The sequence below is a fragment of the Rhamphochromis sp. 'chilingali' genome (genome assembly GCF_963969265.1).
Source record: "Rhamphochromis sp. 'chilingali' genome assembly, chromosome: 3".
Lineage (NCBI taxonomy): Eukaryota > Metazoa > Chordata > Actinopteri > Cichliformes > Cichlidae > Rhamphochromis > Rhamphochromis sp. 'chilingali'.
Window position 1 is genome coordinate 37,100,548 of NC_137931.1, and position 21,539 is coordinate 37,122,086.

At 43.9% G+C, this 21,539-nt stretch overlaps 1 protein-coding gene across 1 annotated transcript; it reads left to right on the plus strand.

Moving 5' to 3' along the window:
* The first annotated feature begins 9,727 nt into the window (after nt 1-9,727).
* On the plus strand, nt 9,728-20,768 carry tmem259 (transmembrane protein 259). The gene is given in 13 exon segments (XM_080878006.1): nt 9,728-10,040; nt 13,310-13,647; nt 15,526-15,834; nt 17,017-17,191; nt 17,361-17,471; nt 17,553-17,675; nt 17,811-17,911; nt 18,004-18,061; nt 18,141-18,224; nt 19,840-19,972; nt 20,142-20,241; nt 20,319-20,549; nt 20,552-20,768. Coding segments are annotated over 12 exon segments (1,728 nt in total). The 5' UTR covers nt 9,728-10,040; nt 13,310-13,428; the 3' UTR covers nt 20,636-20,768.
* The last annotated feature ends 771 nt before the right edge of the window (nt 20,769-21,539 follow it).

The following is a 21,539-nucleotide window of genomic DNA, read 5'->3' on the forward strand; positions in this document are numbered from 1 at the left end:
GGTCTTCATCTGTTATGACCCCAACCCCCTAACCATTTCTTTTAAGCCTCGTCCACAGATGAAATGATTCAATCTGTAGCAGATGTTTAATCTCTAAAAAGACTTTTCAGTCTGTATGAGGTAGAAAGACTTTTGTTGTTCCCTGATTGCTGAGATTTAAGAGAACAATTTTTAAAATATTACATATTCTGACAGGACAGGATTAGGGTCATCGTGATCATTTTTTTTGCTGTTAAAATCCACTGTCTGCAGCAGACATGGACGAATCAAGAAATACCTTAAAGAGAACATGAAGCGTTCCACATATATAGGCTAATTCCCATCATGGAGACCTGCTCTCAAAAACTGACATAGATGTGACTCTGTCTGTAAAGCTGGATTTAAGAAATAAGCGATGAAATATAACGTTTTAAAAATATGTTTAGCACCATCTTCTGTCAGTATGGAACATGACAGCATGTGGTTGGTTGGTTTCAGGTAATAGACATTAGTTTAGGTTAGGACAGAACTGATAACGCAGAGGAAAATAAGGAAACTAAAAACTAATTGTTGTGTTACTATGAGTTTATGTTAAACTGATTGTTGAAACTTGTTTGGCTAGCTGCACTCAAATGGGAAAATCCATTAGCATTAATATTCGGGTTCGTAAAGCACTTTAGAAACGAGACCTGTGTGGAGGAGAGCCTGTTTGAGCCACCAGAGTGACAAGCTGGAGTCTCACAATCCAGCTTTTCCTCATCAGGTTGGGTGTACCAAGCCATGCAGTCAGCTGGCTACATTGTAGATACTGAAGACATCAAATGTAGCAAAAACAAAATTGATAAATAACTTTAAATGTTTTATATTTTAGATTTTCCAAAGAAGCCACCCTTTACTTTGTTGACAGTGCTGCAAACCCTTGGCCTTCTCTCAATGAGCTTCATGATGTGACACCTGAAATGGTTTTTACTTCACAGGTGTGCCTTGTCAGGGTTCATTTGTGTCTCACCCTTCTTAATGGGTTTGGGACCATCAGTTGTGTTGTGTAGAAGTCAGGTTGGTATACAGCTGACAGCCCTCTTTGACAACTGTTAGAATTCATATTATGGCAAGAACCAATCGGCTAAGAGAAACAGTCCATCATTACTTTAAGAACTGAAGGTCAGTCAGTCCGGAAAATTGCTAAAACTTTGAGTGTCCCCAAGAGCAGTCGCAAAAAACACCAAGCACTATGATGAAACTGGCTCACATGAGGACCGCCCCAGGAAAGGAAGACAAAGGAGTCTGCTGCTGAGGATAAATTCACCCGAGTCACCAGGCTCAGAAATCACAAGTTAACAGCACCTCAGATTAGAGCCCTGATAAATCCCGCACAGACACCACAGTCACCTGACCTAAACCCAATGGAGATGGTTTGGGATGAGATGGACTGCAGAGTAAAGGCAAAAGAACCAACAAGTGCTCAGCATCTCTGGGAACTCTTTCAAGACTGTTGGAAAACCATTTCAGGTGACTACCTCATGAAGATCATCAAGAGAATGGCAAGAGTGTGCAAAGCAGTAATCAAAGCAAAGGGGGACTATTACGAAGGATCTAAAATATAAAACATTTTTTGAGTTATTTCACGCTTTTTTGTTTACTACATAATTCCATGTGTTTATTCATAGTTTTGATGCCTCAGTGGTGTAAATTATGCTTTATATGTGTAACGTTTCATGTCCTCTTTAAAGTTGCATTCTGCTTTTATGACCACCACCATCTGTTGACACTGTAGATTCTCACAGTGTCAACAGTAATAAAAATAAAGAAAACACATTAAATAAGGTGTGTCCAAACGTTTAACTGGTAGTGTATTTGGGCTTTGCTTTTCCTCACTTCTAATATGAAGTAATCCAGTCAGTGAGATGATGTGAGGAAGAAACAAAGGGTCACCAAAAAGTGTGGCATCTCTTCCTCAGAGGCTCCACTTTCTTGGGTTTTTTTCACATCCACCTGTTTTCGATGCAGACGTGCTGATGGTATTCCCAGTTGTGCTTCAGTAAAAAAAAAAAAGTTACATTTGTGCTTTGTTGTGCATGTATTGGGCTGTTATGTTGTAAACTGTCTGGATGTTTTTGGGAACAGAAATTATTTTGTTGCATAAATTAACGCTGATCGCATCAGCTGATTCTGCTGCTTGGTACACTTGGTCAGAGGAAGAAAAATCAGTTCGTGTAGGTCAAGTAAACACCTGTCACCTGGTTCAAACAGGCTCTCCTCCACACAAACCCGAATATTATGGCTAATGGCTGGATTTTCCAATTTGAGTGCAGCTAGCCAAACAGCAAATAGCCGCTTACTGCTAAAGAGACAGACAGTGAAAGTGGACAGTATATCCTCAGTTTAACATAAACTCATTGTTGCAGCCAGGGGCAACACAAATGGCAACCACATGACATCACTGACAGAAGATGGCTCTAAACAACTTTTAACTTTAAGCATTTATTTCTTACATCTGTCAGTTTTTGTATGTAAATTATGCTTTATATGTGTAACGTTTCATGTCCTCTTTAAAGTTGCATTCTGCTTTTATGACCACCAGAGGGCAATACATTTGGTTTTAAAAAAAAAAACCAACCTTTTGGTTTTATTCAGGATTCTTGTGTGATATCATGTGCACATTGCTCAAGACTTGCCTGATATATTGGATGTCATACAACCACGTCACCACAGAGGGGTGTGGTTGTTTTTTCTCTCACATTTTAAAGTTTATCTCATCATTTAGCTGGTTCATCACCACAGGTGTAGTGCTGTTTAATGACCGCTGTGCACCTGATGCACACGTTTCTGCTTCTATCGCTGTTTCAGCACGGAGGCTAACTAACATGAAGTCTTCATCACTTCTTCCATGCTGCTCGCAGCTCTATCCTCCCTGATGTGTCTTCTCTCACTCAGACATTTTTCTTAGTAAAGTTAAAGTCAGGGTTATAAATACATCTGCAGCTTAGACGGAGGCAGGATTGATCCAGAGGAGAGCAGAACTGCTGACCTAAACTGTGAACATGATTCACAGTGAGATCTGACCCGAGTTACATAGTAACCATGTTACGTCCATAAATGTTAGCTTTATGGCCTGTGATGCTGCGTATTTATTAAACTCAAGATTCCATGGCTGTATGACTGCACTTGTGCTGAAACACTGCAGTTATGCATTGCTCTGCATGACAATTAGTTTGTAATTAAAACGTGTCTGCGTGACTTTTCTCAGCAGTGTGCACACAGAGAGAGCTTTTTTCTCTCCCAGGGCCATACACACCGCACACATGTCTGTGAAAATGCAGCTCTGACCGTGTTGATCAGATTAATGTCTGAATCCTAACATATGTAACATCAACTTTAATAACTGCCAGCAGAAACAACTGAGCCCATATTTATGCTCATGTCACAGTAACAGCACCTTCGTGAGCTCGGGGATGTCCCTGGTCTGTTCATGTAAAGCTGTTTCCACCTGAGTCTCAGTCCACTCGATGGAGCTCGCACTGTTCCTATCAACAGAGTTCTCTCTGATGTCACAAACATTGATCCTCCTTCAACCTCCTCTCACTGATCTGAGCTCACGGTAAAACCTGACCTTACACTTGATTATTCCGTGACGACATCAGTCCACTCGATGGACACATGCTTGTGACATCATGCTTGTGACTGCTGCTTTTTCTTGATTTTTTTTTTTTGTTTGTTTTTGTGCAGACCAATTGAGCTACGATCACTCAGATCCACTTAAAGCCATGACTAAATTTCACCTAATTAAGCTAACAGTGAATATTTTATTTTGCATTTGGAAAAAAGTGATGGAGTGATCTTCTGGCAGCACTATACCTGTGTTTATCACTTCCAGAGTTTCAGGCAGGCCCAGACAGTGGCTTGCACGCTAATGTCTTGTGACTGAAAAGCCGTGTATAGGAAACACCCCTCTGCTTTGGGGGTGTAATCAAAGAGCTGTGTGCTGCTTGATGACATCATGCATGCTGATTCGTTCCATCATGTAAATGTTGGTTTGAGGACAATAGGAGCTCAGAAGAATAACATCCTGAAACAATCGGTCTGTAAATACGAGGCGGTCCGTCCTGCTGTTCCCGTGTCCGTGTGTTGTTGCATGTGATGTTTCTAAATCGGCGCGCTCTCATCTGAATGTAAAACCATGAAGCATCATATGAGTGTATAAAGTGCTGCTATAAAAAGAGCTGAAGAAGCTGTTTCAGGTGCATGCTCTGTGGTTCCAATTAAAGCTCGTTCTTCATCACTGTGTCTTCCTCTTTTCTTCCAATGATGCCATCGTGGCTCTCAGTAATAATTGTTAATCCGGGTTGTTTCCTGGTATGCAGAGGATGAAGCCGTTTGTGTGTTGCACTAACTTTTCCACAGATGATGTGATGAAGACATCCCTCAGAGTCTTTGTCAACTTGTTAATTTCCTATTTCATCCTCTCTCAGTCTCTCCATCATTTGAGCTTCCTGGAGGTTTTGGTCTCATGGGGCGTTTCCTTAAACTGACCAATTAGTGCTGAGAGACCAGCAAGGCCAGAGCACTGCCATCTGTCGCTGATGACTTGATACTGCATCTCCCTCACCCATCCACACACCATCTGGTTATAGACAGAAGACTTTTCGGGTCGTCATTGATCCAAGACAAAGGAGCCAACTCGTATGGATCTGCACCACCACCAATAAACCTTAAACAAATATTGTGCCCTTTCCTGCGGACCAAGTCCTTTCCTGTATGCCTTTGCATCTATAACGCATTTTGAGGAGCTTTTCTGTGCTTTCGGACATTGATCCATTTCAGTGTTTACCTCCGAGTGCCTCCAATATGGCCGCGCATGTGGGTTACCGCCCAGAACGTGACGTAGGTTCAGTGATGACGCGACGAATCCTACTTCCGGGCCTAAAGTAGTCTGCGTTTAATATGGCTTTTGTGTTGTTAACATGTTTAATGTTATGTATTTTCTTCTATTTGATCTCAAAAAGCTCCTAAAACAGTCAGTGATCACTGTTGATCTCCCTCGGCTTTTATTACCCTAATCATTTATTTAAGCTCAGTTTTTAAAACCTTAGGATGTAACTACAGCCCAGCCCATGCAGCAGTATATGAATGACTAACCTCGTACTGTGGATGGATTATCTCAGTTGTTCTCCTGGCTGAAGTTTGGTCCTTTTACAGCATCCTGCCATGCGATTACATTTGTTCCTGACCACCGAGAACACTCACGTTAACTTTTATCGAGTGGAAAAAAAGTTAGCTTGTTTATATTATGCTAACATAGCTGTGTCGCTAGCAGTCACGTAGCACATCATTATATACCAGCTAGCCCAACTTCAGTAACCCTACAAACGTCACTGCTTTTTAGTTTTCTGTCTTCATTTATGCTGGAAGTGATAACAGAGCTGTACGTTTTAATTTGTTTCTAAAACCCCGCAGTCAGGACATGCTATATTGTATTTAGATAGAAGCTAGCGAGCTAACTCCCTGCTAACTTCTAACTCCGTTAAATGGCATAAATTCCGTTTTCATGGATGCCTGGATGTTAAACTCAATTGTTCCACCTGGTAGAGCAGAACGCTGATCATTTTAATAAAGATGAAAGACTTTAGACAGTTTTTCAACTCTCAGTAATGCCATAGTGATCGTTTGATATATGGACCTGCAGCGGAGTTTAGGTCCAGACACGGCTAGTGTGTTTTAGCTCTTCTGAGGCAGATTGCTGATGGGGAGTCACGGGTGTTCAACCTCAACCTCCACAACTTCCACAGCTGCCACATACAACCTTTGTATGTGGCAGCTGTTTCCTGTCACCACAGTGCAGTGTCATGGCCGGCCTGGAAAACCTGGAATTTTCTTAAAATCTAAAAGCTGTTGGTTTTTAGAAAATTGCATGCAGTTACATTTGTGTCGGTGAATACCGGCATTGCCCCACATCATCATACGAGACATTAAGATCACACAGGTTAGGGTGCAGATGGTGGTTAAGTTGCCCAGGGAGGGGCCTCAGGGTTACAGGAGAATTACAGGTGGTGTCAGTCAGCTTCATGAGAATTGAGCAGGCTGGAGACACTGAGGTCCGCGCTCAGGTGAGTCAGGTGACCTCATCTGTCTCACAGAGCTTCAAGGATCAATAGCAGAACCAATCACACATACAAACAAGCTGCCTAATGTCCTGCACCTTCAGCTCATTATGCAGTTTCCATGGCAACAGTGGTGTTGAGATAAGATCTAACACACAAACACACACATCACTCCCTCCTTTAGCAGTCCTGATAGTCGCTCATGTCTCCATCTCCTCCTGTCACACCGACCCTCTCCATGTCCTTCACTACATCCATGAACCTCTGAACTCTTCCTCTTCTCCCCCTCCCTGAAGCTCCATCTCCATCCTCCACCCTCCTTCCTCTGCACATACATGCCTCTCTCAGTCTTTCTGACTCTGAGCCGCCTGTCTGATGGACTCATTTCTGATCCTGTTCATCACATCAGGTCTCACCGCCATCTTTAAACCTTCCCTTTCAGTCTTGCTGCTATCCTTCCATCATGAATCACCCTGACACTAATCTCCACCTGCTCAACCCTGCTTGCACTTCCTCACCTCTCTGTGGATGGCTTAGGCGCCCCTGCTGGATACAGACGTTCATCACAAATTTTGTCTCTGCAGGACCTCAGTTCAAAAATTCCGACTAGAATCAAACCAGGATGAACACACACACACACCTCCCTCCCACTCATCTTGTCTCACTCTTCATTTCCTGGAAGCCATCCAGCAGCCAGGGTGTTACCAAGGCAACAGAGACTGGGAAAATGTGTGTGTGTGTTTGTGTGTGTGTCCTGATCATGTTTTCTGCTGACAGATGGCGCCCCCTTCAGTCTGACAGTGGAAACACAGCTTCTGTCCAGGGAGGAATCAATCAGTGATCAGTCATGCTGTGATGTCATTCAATTAAACTTCATTTACACACTGTCGGCTCACAGCAGACACCCTCTTTGTAAAGGACAAGGGGTGGAGTCAGAAACCATGAGGCCCACCTGCAGAAAGGTACAGAGAGAGGATGAGAGTCTACAGCAGCATAACTAGATCAGGTTTGCTAATCATGACTGACTGTGATGAATCTGGAGACTGAAGCTTTCAGTTCCTGTGTCTATTTGCCTCCAGGTAATCTCACCTGATTGTGAAGCTTCATCTGAATTCATATAATTCACTTCAATAACATATCTCAATTACTGTATTTTTGACTGTTCACAGTCAATCTGCACTCTGCTGATTTGCATTTTAATTTCTTTAGTTTTGTTCTTCTATTTGGTCGGGAATTGCACAGCAATAAGGATTTCACTTCATGTCGTACTGTGTATGATTGTGTATGTGAAAAATAAAATTTAAATTTGAATTAACTTTGATGTGAAACCTCAGAGTTTCTGACCTAGAATAAAGTTTAAAAAGAGTTTTCGTTCTGACAGTTAAACACCTGCCCTGTTTCTGATGTCTGAGGATGATGATGAAAGATGACAAGAGTAATGAGTATCTCAGGTTTGAGGATTTCACATCTTCAGTCTATTTCAGGAAAAATTGATGAATCACTGGCCACATTATTAGTCCCTTATTTATCCAGGTAAAAAATCTCATTGAGATTAAAAATCTCATTTCCAAGAGAGACCAGGCATCAGTACACCTCGCTAGTACCAGGTTGGACTCTTTTTTTTCCTTCAGAGCTGCTGTAACTCAGATTAACTCAGATTGGCTCAGATTCAAGAAGCTGCTGGAAATGTTCCTCACAGATTTTGGTCCATGTTGACATGACATCATCATCACACAGCTGTTACACCTATGATGGGAATTTCCACTTCATCACATCCCGAAAGTGCTCTATTGGGCTGAGTTTGGTGACTATGGCAGTGCGGCTAACTCATCATCATGTTTAACAGACTAGTTCGAGATGATGGAGCGTGGCCCTCACACCATCACCAGCAGCAGCAGCCTGGGCACTAATGGATAGATCCATGCTTTCAAACTCTGAGCTATGTTGCTAGTTAAAGGTCCAGCTTCTGTATCTCACAGGGAGAGAAAAGAAAGCTAACTTCACTCATGGAGAAAGATAAGAAAAAAAAGACAGAGGAGAGTAGAAAGAGAGGTTAGATTTAAAGAAAAGGACTGCTCATATAAAGCTTACATGCAAGTCCTCGTGTTTAATCACATATTGTTTTTGATGTGTTTTTATAAATTATGTATTTTCATTTAGTGAAACTTCCTGCAAAACAAACTAAGTATACTAATTTTGTGTTATTCAAATATTGTCTGACAATTCTGGGGAGTTTTGTGTAGGATAAACAGGTTACTTTGCAGTACTGTGGTGAATTCACAGTAAAGCACTTTGCTGTGGTGCTGTGGTGGTCAGTGTTCAGCAATAGAAATTAATTTACATTTAGGATGATGATGTTTAGATTCGTTCACTGAATTCAATTGTTATACCAACTTTATACTGTCTGGTATAAAGACGGCATTCAGTATACTGTTAATGTAGAAATCAGCCGAGACAGCTGCAAAACATCTGCTCACATCTGGTTGAATTCAGGTGTGTAAATCCACAAAGAGCAGCCAGTCAGCTGATCACAGCCTGTACATAACTTTACGGATTTGTTGTTAGCGCTACTTTGTTGTACTTTGTCTGAAGGTGTGCTAAATTTCTTATTTATAGTTTTTGTCTGACCTGTCAGGGACTACAGATGAAAAGTAGCTTTGGCTAAATCTGGTATATTTGCATTGATATATGTTCATTAATACACACTGTCACTTTTAAATCAATAAATGTAAAACAATTGAAACACTAAGAAAATCTGTTGGAGCTGTCAATAGAAATGATTGTGAGCAGAGTATTTTCCCCACACAGATCCTAGGGTTCCCCCACCTGCTCAATCAGCTAAAGTATGAAGTATGAAGATGTTTTATTGTTCTGCTTGATGGAGCGACCTCCATCCTGATGGGCAGAGTTCACCTTGTCAAAGTGGGTGGGAACAACCCAACACCTTCAGTTAATGAACGGTTAAATCTGATTACATTGTAATATGTGTGAACCAGTCGATCAGTTAGCTTCCAGTGACAGCAATGGAGACACCTGTTAAGTAATGCTGATGTGTGACATCAGCTTCGTCACGTCTTCATCTCGTCCCAGTGAAACATTCACATATAGAAACGTGTGACAGGAGCTGAAGTTGTGTAATGTTTAAGTGTGAGGTAATTAGTCAGCTCAGCAAATATGAGTAACACAAACTGTGTATGTGCAGTTTGCCACACATCAGGTCTGAGAGTCCAGCTGCTGTATTTACACATACTCAGGGTCTCTGAGAGAAGCTCCCATGTGCTGTTCAGAGGTCTTAATCAGACATTAGATCTGTTATATGAAGAACACGCCGTACAGGCAGCTCAGTGCTGGTTACTCTACAGTGATTGGCTGATGCAGAACAGCTGTTCAGTGTGACGTCTCAGATCCACATAGAACAGCAGGTCAGCTGATCACAGCCTCACATCATTTAACTTACTTCTGTGATTCTTCCCTCACCTTCTCATCCGAGGCTCCTCCATCAGCTCAATCCCAGTTTTTGGACTCTGTAACCAGTGACATATCAGCTGTTCACCGTTAATAAACGTGCTGAAGCTTTCGACCAGCACGAGGCGCCTGCCAGGCAGCGCTCAGGGATATAAGAACCTTCAACCGGGGTTCACTACTTCCGGTATTAGGACGTGTATTTCCGGTCTCAGTGACGCGCTGACAGTAGTCAGACTCTTACCCTCTGTTAGCTTGTGTTAGCCGCAGTTTAGCCACAGTTTCCGGGTTCTGAGCTCACCTCGTGCTCCGGTTCCGTGCACCCGGACCCTCCGTCCCTTCACCTGTCGGCTGGGATCGAGACGGCTCCCGGTTCTGTCCGATCCGGCTGCCTCCGGACTCCGCCTTTAGCCGCAGAGCTAACCCTGCTGCTAGCGCTGCTAACGGCTAACTGTGGCGTTCGTGGGTAAGCGAGAGAAACAACGACGAGGCCGCGCACAGGTGAGTCAGCGTCACCTGCCGCTGGTGAGGGTGTCTATGGATTACACACGCGGGGTGGCGGGGGTAATCTGCTTGAAGCAGCACCACACACCTGAGCCTGCCAATCAGGATCAGCTGATCAGAATATACACACACACACACACACACACCACATTTCCGGGCTGACGATCAGCTGATCACATCACCTGTCCTGAGGTGCAGCAAGTGGAGAAGTGAGAAACTTTATTTATTTTCGTTAAACTTTATTCAGACAGGAAGTTAGTGAGGATCAGACTGAGCTCAGAGGTTCCTCCCACTCTCACAGGTAGCTGCATGTTCTTCAATGTCCAGGAGTCCCCTGCAATCCTGAGCTGGTCACCTGGCAAACGATCATGTCACAGCCTGAGACCCTCAGTCTTGTTATGGTGGCCCTATGGTCCCAATCCTGCTGTTTTCATGGCAAAAAGTCACTAAACGCCACTTCCTGTTTTACCTGAGACCTCACAGACTGTAAATAAAGATGTAGAGCTGCATGCTCTCTGATGTCCAGGAGGGGGCGGCTGCTGAGGTTCCCGCACTAAGAACAGCCTCTCACACCTGTCATTGAGAGCGGCCTCAGGTGTGTGGCTCACAGGTGAGATTAATGGAGACATGAGTCAGCTGACCCGATGCTGAAGGACCACATGTCTCAGATATTTTTCCTGAGGTCATCAGTATTTACATGTACCGGTGGGGGGGATAAGCTGGTCTGTGGTGTCTCACCTGGAGATCGTCAGGCTGCAGCTGGAGGATGCAGAAGATCCTGATGATCTCAGTCTGTGGTTTTTGCAGACCTCCTGACCTGCTGCCACAGCTTATCCATCATCATCATCATCAGTCTGAGCTCACCTGAGCTCCAGGAGTTTCCTTCATGAAGGAATTTAAAAGTGTTCCCTCAGAAAACATCTAAACCTCTAAAAACAGCCCCCTTTACCCGTGAAATCACGGTAGTAAGAAATACTGGTCGGACTCAATGTGAAGCTCGGATTTTGGATGCTGGGAGGGGAGAAGATGAAATGAAGAAGCGATCCTGACGTGCACACTCAGGTGCAGTTCTGCTACTTCGTGTTTCCTACTGATCTGTCACTGTCATTTCACTGCTTGTGTTTTTAGGATGGGCTTATTCACTATTTACTATTGCTGTTACTAGGGATGAAGATTTATAAGAATTTAGCAATTCTGATTCCATTATTGATATTACTTATTGATTTGATTCCTTATTGGCTGTGCTTTGAGAGTCTCCACCATATCAAAGACATTAGTCATGCACATTAACTGCACAATGTGGGTCACATGTTTGTCCATGTTGACTGTCCATGATCCTTTCTTTGTTATGATCAGTGCTGGAGTCATTACTCAAAAGTAATCTATTACTCATATTACACAGAATACTTTCCTTAAAAGCTATGTAATGTGTGACTTAATTACTCTCTGGAGAAGGTCATTCATTACATTACTCGTTACCAGTGATGGGAATAAAGGCGTTACAAGTATTGGCGTTACTTTTTTTTCAGTAACGATTAATCTAAGTAATTACTATTCCTATCGTTACAACACCGTTACTAACAAGAAAATGCGGTGACTGCCGCCTGCGCGCTCCCGCAGGCGGCAGTCACTTTCTGCCCGACGATCACTTTTTGGCATAATACCTGGAGCTAAGGGGGCAAAACAATCGCATGAGTGCTGCTGTTTGGCTGTGGAAGAATAAAGTAGTCATGGTAAGCCAATCACACGACCACTTTAAGATGACAAAGCAACAAGGTGATATATACCAGGTTTTAAATTGTGTTGATAGGCCACGTAAAACCAGAGTGATGATAAACAATATATACACGGTGTTCAATTGTGTTAATACAGTATGTCAAAATGAAAACATAACTGTAAATCCAGACACATGAGGTTGTGCTGAAGAGAATGATACCAAACAAGGCAAAGTAAATAGTTTTTAAAGGTGAAATGTAGGGGAAAACATCAAAAGTAGTCAAAAATGGCCAATTATACCCTGGACTCCAGAGGGTTAAACTTTTTTTTTTTTTTTTTTAAAGTAACGCAATAGTTACTTTTCAAGTAATTAATTACTTTTAGAATCTTGTAACTCAGTTACTTTTTTGAAGTAGTAACTAGTAACTATAATTACTTTTTCACAGTAACTTGCCCAACACTGCTCGTTACGTTACTTTCATGTTACTCCTTAAAATGACCTGAAACACAATGTCTCATAATTACGATTACGACTGAGCTGCTATTTTCCTCTGACACAAGAACTGAAATCAGCTGATCGTAGTGTGAGTACAAGAATCCGTAAGCGGAATCGATAGGTCCTGGAATTCTAAGGAATTGGACAACTGGGAACTGGTCCTTTTACAAGAACCTTTACAATTCTCATCCCTAGCGGTCATTAAATTGAGCCTGTCTGTTTCCTGCCTCACTCCCACTTTAATGTCATCTCCTAGCTTAATGATAACAGTTAGGATGGGGAAAGAGCTAATCCTAACACTAACGTGTCGCAGGCAGGTAAATGTTTAATAAAATAGGAGCTTCTCTGAATTCATGAAATTCCTCCTAAAGATGGACTGACAGTCTCTGAGGTGCTTCTCCAGGTTTACTACTGTCCACCTGCTGCTAGTGATGGGAGGAGCTGTGTCAGCTCGAGAAGTTGAGGCTGACGCTGCTGTTATTGATGCAGAGGAAAGTAATCGATAGTTTTTGGTATCAGTTCTCTTTGCTAGCCTTGCTCGGTACAGACTCTGCAGTGCTGAGAAAAAATAAAGTACTGCCGTGGGGAGGTGGGGGTTAAGTTCTTCAGCTCAGTCTTTCTCTGTACTAAAATCAGCCACTCTGACAGCGCACTGAACACTAACTGTGATTGGTCAGATGCTGACACCTCTAATGGCTTTTGGTGTCAAGCAGGTTCAGCTCCTAAAGCACAGAGATTAGATCATCAGTGTCTCGGTTTCTTTGATCTGATTTAAAAAAAATAAAAATAAAAATACCTGCAGGTTATTGATCTCATGTCATCTGATTGGATGAAAGGTTGGATCGGTTGTTGGTGATTACTGAGATGACTTTATCTAAACAAGCCATGTTAATCAATACTTGTGTTTAGTGTAAAGTTATTGATCGGAATAAAGGTGACTGATTGTTTGCAGCTCTGAGCTGAGAACCTAAATCCCTTAATGATCTGTTTTCAGAGGTGGTTGAGGCTCTGCCCCCTGACTGTAGTCATCAGTGAGTTCATCTGTGTGTTCCAGGTGCGGCACTCAGGTCTTGACCTTCGCTCTGAGGACGCAGTAGCAGCCATGTTGACCTAGAGTCGTCATTGGCGGTGGTGAGTTCTGAGCACGAGCAGAAACGACGGGCAATCGCAGCCATGTCGGAGAACCAGGCGAACAACAACAATGTCCCGCTTAACAACAACAACAACAACATGGGACCCAACCGCCTCCGCAATCCCAACCTGAACCAGAACCCCCTCATCAATGTCCGCGACCGCCTCTTCCATGCGCTCTTCTTCAAGATGGCCGTCACCTACGCACGCCTATTCCCTCCGTCCTTCAGGAGGGTCTTTGAGTTCTTCGTTCTGCTCAAGGTGGGGCACAGCTCACCTGTCAGCAGGATGTAATCACATTACTGATCAGTCAGTCTGTTTCTGAATAGTGATCTCAGGAACACGTCACAGTATTGGTAATGGTCAGGTGTTTCAGGTGATCACAGATGTTTCAGGTGACTCCTCTCCACAAATAATTCAGTTAAACTTTATTTACATGCTTTTATTCTGCAACGTAAAGTCTGCAAAACAGAAGAGGAAACCTAGACGATCAGATGACCCACATCTGAGCAGCACGTGGTATAACAGCACAGTGGAGGGGAAGAACCTGTTAGAAGGAAGTTCTATCTACAATAGAGCCAGGCTCAGCAAGGGAAGTGGGTTGGGGGTGGCAGGAAGTGGAGAAGAAACCCTTAGAGTATTATGGGAAGTCTCCCAGCAGCCTGTTCCTTTAGTAGCGTGAATGAGGTAGGGGACAGGGTCCCGATACAAGCTGGTTCCTCTGTGGAGTCAGCGGTGTCCTTACAGAGCGTTGTCTCAGACATTTGAGCATGCTCAGTGGGCAGGTTTATGTTGCGAATGATGTAGGTGAAGCTGTGAGGAGCCAGCAGAATTGCTTTACACAGAGACCAGAAACGATTGCTAACCCACAGAGGAAGGGTCTTTGGTGACTCTGCAGACAGGTTCCAGATGTTTACTTTCTTTGATCAGAGGACATTTATTGATTTTGATGTGTACATTTTATTGTTTTTATTAGGGGTGCAACGATACTCGTATCGATATTGAACCATTCGATACAGTGCTTTCGGTTCGGTACGCATATGTATCGAACAATACAAAAATGTTATTTATTTTATCAACTTTTCTTCTGACGATGCTGTCTGTGTTGAGCGCTCAGTGGATCTGCATTCGACTACTCCGCCTAGGCTGCACTGTCAGTGCAGATCCAATGAGCGCAGCACAAGCTAGCAAGACAGAAGCTAAGCTCGTTGCAACATGGCAACTACCTCAACGCTACCCGAAATTGAACCTCCCCCACCCTCATTCAGATCTGGCGTTTGGAACTATCTTGGTTTTCATGTGAAGCATGACCCTGATGGTAAGCGCATCATGGACAAAAGTAAAACAGTATGTCGGATGTGCCACGCAATGCATCAATTGGTGGGAACTAGTGCGTTAGCGCAGTTAGCTTGTTAACGTGCTAACGTGCTAACGCTGTCCAGCCCCACGCACGGGGCGAGCCGCGGTAACTCGTTAACGGAGATTTGCCGCGTTATGGCGTTAATGTCATTTTAACGAGATTAACGCTGACAGCACTAGTGGGAACACAACGAATATGACTGCACGTTTACACCGACATCATCCTAGTGCAAAGACAAGTGGAAGCAGACAAAAACAACAAGCACGCATGTTACAAACTTTACCCGAGTCATTTAGACAGCCATTAGCACATGATTCTCCTTATGGGGACCTGATATGTTTAATATGCTGCTGAGAATATAGCCCAGAAGAAGCGTATAGTATAGCTTTTATTTTGGAAAGAGACATTTCTCTGTAATAAACTCTCTTTTCCAAAGCTGAGTGATTTCTCGATCAGATTTATTATTTTAATTATTTTGTTGTTTCAGCAACATTAAATTTAAAAACTGCACTTTTGAGTTAAAATATATATTTATAATTTTAATAAATGACAAATTAAAAAGGCATGAACATTTTTTTTTGTATGGGAAAAAAAAATCGAACCATGACACCAAAGTATCGAACCGAATCGTGAATTTTGTGTATCGTTGCACCCCTAGTTTTTATTTTATTGGTGACGTATTTTATAAACTCTGGTTGCTGTGAGAGACTCACTGATGCAGAAATGAGATTACGGTGACACAACCAGCGCTCACTGACATCTCTCTAACCCGTCCTCAGGCACTCTTCGTCCTCTTCATCCTTGCCTACATCCACATTGCCTTCTCTCGCTCACCCATCAACTGTCTAGAGGTGGTAAGGGAGCGCTGGCCCCGTGACGGCATCCTGCGGGTTGAGATCCAGAGAAACTCGAGCCGGGCACCCATCTTCCTTCAGCACTACGACTCGGCGAGCCTCCATGATGAGCTGGATGCCGAGGAGGAAGGAGGGGGGCTGGCAATGGGCGGGCTCAGCCTTGCGATGCTGCCCGACGAAGAAGTGGAAGAGGAGGAGATGACTGTGGAGATGTTTGACAACAGCTCAGTGCAGGTGATCTCTCTCACTTTTTCTCACTCTCTCTCACATGCACACACATTGAACTTTGATAACGTTCGTCTGTAATAGTTGGATTTTTTAGATGTGTTAGATGTTATTTGTTGTACTCTGTTTATTCTTTTTTGTATTTGAACTTTAAAATCTGTAATGAAAATATATATAAATTTATAAAACTAATAAAATCCCTAAAATTAACCTTAAATACTTGTTTGTTTGTTTTTGTTTTTTTTTTTCAAATTTTACTTAAATTTAGAAGAAAATTAACAGAAATGATGTCGTTGCCATCACTGGTGTTGGTGATTCTAGTGTTAAACCACAGCATCAGACAGCCAGCTCACCTGCACAGGTGTAAACAAGCTTGGCTTGGAGCAGGTGAGCTGAAAGGAAGTGACAGACCTTAACAGCGCTTCCTCTTTAGCATCAGAATTCTGAATCACGTTCGCATCCTGGTCCTGCAGAGCTGCAGCGAGTTCTAAATCCTCTGCTTATGTCACTTCTTGTTTTCCCTGTGAGTCAGAAGTGTTTAGTGTGTGTGTGTGTGGGTCTTCATAAAGTTTGAGAGTCACACAGATTTTGGGTTTCCAATAGAAACGAAAAGTAGTAATAAGAGGATGGCGGTAAAACACTTGTTGGCAGGTGTGCCCTCTGGTGGTGTGTGAGCTCAGAGTAGTTCTGTGTATCTGGGGACTTAACTACCCCGAACACCTGACTCAGGTGAACTTTAAACTGCTATTGGCTACTTCAGGCCTTGCGCACACGGGCCCCGAGTTGGGATCTTGCACTGATCCCGATCGCTGGAAGAACACAACTACTACAACCTCCAAATGACTCTTTCGTCCTGTCTTCCTCCCATCGCCGTGTTCTGTCGGAGGTCAGCAATCAAAGGGATGTTTTTGGTGGAACAAAATGTGTAAGGAAATGTGTATTCACCAGCCAGTTTGCAACTACTTGCAAACTGGTTGGTGAATACACGTTTCCTTAGCAACAACAGGGTACCGGGAGCCTTTTGTATGAAACCCACAGTTGGGGTTTGTGATGAGCGTTGCTCAGTGTCCCATTGACTGCGCTCCCTCAAGCCAGAGTAATGTGATGACCGCCAGTATTCATATTACTCCCTGGATACTCTCAGATTAAAAGCAGAAATGACCCTCAAAACCTTTTGCTGTCCTGCTGCAGTTTGAGTTGGACATCGAGCCCCGCCTGAAGCCATCTCTGGTTGGTGCAGGAGGAGGAGGAGCTTCAGGAGGAGGAGGAGCCAACGACAGCCAGGACGTCTCATTTAGCCAGACCACTAAAGGTATGCAGCCGCTGCAGGACTCAGTGTCTGAGCTGGAGATGATGACCCGAGCAGGTAAACCGTTCTCCACCCCACCCCTGCCACCTCACCTCCTTTAACTCCGCCTCCTTATTCAGTCCAGAAACACCTGCTTAGCTGTTTAATGTTTCACAATTTAAGATTGTATGTATTTATTTTTGTGTTTTTCTGATGTGGTTGTTTACTTTGTTGTTCATTGTCGCAGTGTGGCCTCAGGAGGAGTACATCGTGGAGTACTCGTTGGAGTATGGCTTCCTGCGCCTCTCTCAGAGCACCAGACAGAGACTCAACATCCCTGTCATGGTCGTCACACTTGGTCAGACTCTGAGCCGCCGTGTCACATGACCTCAGCGTTGGCCAACTTGCACACCCTAACCGCGTCTGTGTCTGTTTGCAGATCCGATGAAGGACGAGTGTTTCGGAGATGGCTTCAGTCGTTTCCTGCTCGATGAGTTTTTGGGCTACGATGACATCCTGATGTCGAGCGTGAAGGCGCTCGCCGAGAATGAGGAGAACAAAGGTGGGGTGGGCGCTGTAAATGGAGGGTGGGGCAGGGCACTTTGGTGTGATGCTACATTCACTGATTGGATTTAGAGAGCAGGTGTTTACTTCCAGTCATGTGACACAGCTCAGGTGTTTGTGTGGTTCTCTGCAGGATTCCTGAGGAACGTGGTCTCCGGTGAGCATTACCGCTTTGTCAGCATGTGGATGGCCAGGACCTCCTACCTGGCCGCCTTTGTCATTATGGTCATATTTGTAAGTACAAATACAGTAAATGACCCACACTGATCGTTCGGGTTCGTTCAGTCGCACGATGTCACGACAGAGTCTCGCGTTCTCCGTTTCAGACTCTGTCGGTGTCCATGCTGCTCAGATACTCTCACCACCAGATCTTCGTCTTCATTGGTCAGTTCCTCATACCATTCAGTGTTGACCTTTGAACCCGAGCCTCAGGTCTATTCTGACTCTCTCTCACCCCCTACAGTTGACCTCCTGCAGATGTTGGAGATGAACATGACCATTGCCTTCCCAGCAGCCCCTCTGCTCACTGTCATCCTGGCCCTCGTAGGTGAGTCCAGATCCCATTCTGTTTGAGGACGCTTCTGAACCTCTGTCACCTGGGTCCTGACGCGTGGCCGAGTTCTTTCCGTTATCTGGCTTCCCTTACCCTAACACTGGCAGTCAGGATAAGCGGCTGCGTGGGGCCTGTTATCAACCCAGGCCCACGTGCCCCTTCACATCAAAGGGTGGCAGCATCTGACAAATCATAGAGGGGTATTTCATAGCTCATATGACTCCTCTACCAAAGAAAAGTGTTCCTCCTGCTCCAGAGATGTTATCAAAGGGTTATAAAAATCTTTAAAGATTATAAAAATATATCAGTAAAATGCAACACTGTTGTGAAAATGATGTGATAAATTCCTCAGAAACATCTTAGGTTAATCTGGACACAAGCATCTTAATTCCAGTCAGTAGTTTTATGGCTGAGTAAATACTTTTTAGTTTACTTTTCACAGAATGCTCTGTCATATCAGGGAGTGAGCTTCTGGAATAGTCTTCCACTGTCAGTGAGGGAAAGTACAAGTCTACCCATCTTTAAGAGTCAGTTAAAAGGGCGGCTGAGGGACACACAAACATGTGATCATGTTTAATAATCATGCTTTATATTGGACGTGAAAAAGAGTTATTGTGTTACAAAAAAGGAAACGACTATTAGTGTAATGGGTCAGTGCAATATCAAGACAGTCAGGGCATGTGCAATACTGGGGTTTGTGCAATATAACTGATGTGTTTCCGTTATTGTTATCTATATTGTCCTCTGTGTCCACTCTTCTTGTCATTGTTGGTTCTAGTATAATGTGATCACTGTTTTTGTCCTTGTCACATGACCTGTAAATAATGTCTCTGTATGTTTTTACTAACTTGTGTTTAACACCAACCTGCCAGAGGGTCTGCAGATGGAAATTAGCCCAAGGCTATAATCTGGCATCTTTCTAAATAAAATAAAATAAATAAATAGAAAGCAGCGAGAGAATAAAAACTATGGTTTGATAGTAAAGATTAAAAATAACTGAATTTAAACTTGCTCAGCGCTACATAGAAATCTGATCTAAGGTGAGCAGGTACTGTGCAGGTTAGGGCCTGCATGTCTGCTGTGATGCTGTTTACAGTCAGTCCAAAATGCTGCAGCTAGCTTGCTCACTTTACAAAAGTGAGAGGTCACATGACTCCAGTGTTAGCAGCCTTACACTGGAGTCGTGTGACTGCATATTATTTATATATATATATATATATATATATATATATATATATATATATTTTTTTTTTTTTTTAAAGCTTTTATTGAGCTTGTTTGTGTAGCTGCGTCTGTCAATCACAGATTGCTCAGGCCTGATTGTCAGTCGGCTGATCTCAGAGCAGCTCGTGACTCTGCTGTACCGACACTCTGTAGTGACCTCCAGGTGACCTGATGTTTTGTTTTTTGTTTTGTTTTTTTGTTGTTTTTTTGGGATCCTGTTTGTTCAGTTTCAATAAAGATTAAAGTCAAAGTACTGAAGGTTCCTGGCAATAAAAACGAGCGTCAAATTAAAAAATGTTTGTAAACAGACTGGATGGACGTTAGCCTTGGTTGGGGGGTGTGGCTTACATTTAAAGCTGACCTGTGATGTCACTTTCTGTCTCAGGCATGGAGGCCATCATGTCAGAGTTCTTCAATGACACAACAACTGCATTCTACATTATCCTCATCGTGTGGTTGGCAGATCAGTACGACGCCATCTGCTGCCACACAAACACCAGCAAACGCCACTGGCTCAGGTGAGGTCACTTTCTGTGTGTGAGGTCATTGTTACAGAATTAAGTTAAAAGGGTTCCTGGTCATTTGATCAATAAACAGATCAATCGGGCTTTGGCCATTTTTATTGTGAATGTCTCTTGTCAGCCTGCAGACCTTCAAGACTGATCATGTGATCTGTTCTCCCTGCAGGTTCTTCTACCTTTACCATTTCGCCTTCTACGCCTACCACTACCGCTTCAATGGCCAGTACAGCAGCCTCGCCCTCGTCACTTCCTGGCTCTTCATCCAGGTAAGTGTCGTCATCCTCATGCCTGTGCTAAGCCCCTCCCCTCAGACAGTAAATCTAACATTTTTGTCCTCTCGCAGCACTCCATGATCTATTTCTTCCATCACTACGAGCTTCCGGCAATCCTGCAGCAGATCCGGATCCAGGAGATGCTCCTGCAGAACCAGCAGGCTGGTCAGAACCAGACGGCTCTGCAGGATAACCTCAACAACAACATTGGCACTGCCGCCGCTGGAACGGGACCCGCCAATGCCCCCCAACCAGGGCCGACCAGTGGAGCTGAGCCAGGGCCTCAGACAGATTCCCTTCCGTCCCCTGCGGAAGGTGGAGCCTCAGGAAGCGGGGAGGTGAGGGCGGAGCTGAACTGGGTCGCTCACACAGCTGCCATCCTCACTGAAGCCCTGACGTCGTCAGTGGATGCGGGAGCCAGCAGCGATCAGGGGCCAGCTGAGATCAATGTGGTGGCCGAGTTCTGGATGGGAGGGGGAGCAGTAGGAGGGAGGTCCTTAGGTGGGAGCGGAGCCTTTGGAGGTCAAGATCCAAACTCTATTTCTGTAGAATTTAAACCTGCACCAGCTCCTCCAATCACAGAGCAGCATGAGGTGGGGCCCTCAGAGGATGTGGGGCCCTCAAAGGCAGAGGGAGCCTTGGAGGAGGCAGGGCCCTCAGAGTGCCCCTCCCACACAGACTGTCCCCCCTCACAGAGTGCAGACTGCCGGCAGCAGCCGTCCTGAGGCTACTGACATCGCCTCACCTGTGAGACAGCTGATCAGCTCATTGATCGAATGAACAGGTTTTATTTGATTTTTAAACTCATTGATTAGCTTGAGGGTGGCGTCTCCCTGCAGGTCACGTGAACAGAGGGCAGGGATGCGATAATTTATTCTGCTGGGTTTTTTTGTTTTTGTTTTGTTTGTTTGTTTGTTTTTTTTGTTGTTTTTTTGGGGGGGTGGAGTATGGATGGTTTTTCTTTAGACGGTGTCTGAGGTTGGAGGTCCATCACCATGGAAACCGAAAGCAACACCCTGAACAAATGAAGCTTGAAGCAGAAACTTTTTTTTTTCCCCCCCCTCTAATCAATAAACCCGACTGTCTCTTTCTCAAACATCAGCCTTTTCTTTGATTCTTCAAACAAAGCTGATCGATCAATTGGCTCATCAGAGCTCTGCTGTTACCGGAGGATTTTCAAAATAAAATGCATGGCGTTAACAGACGTTTTATTTATCTTGAAAACCCTTCTAACATGAACGTGTTGTTACGTGATGAGTTTATTCAGACTTCATGTAAAACCTGAATCCGTT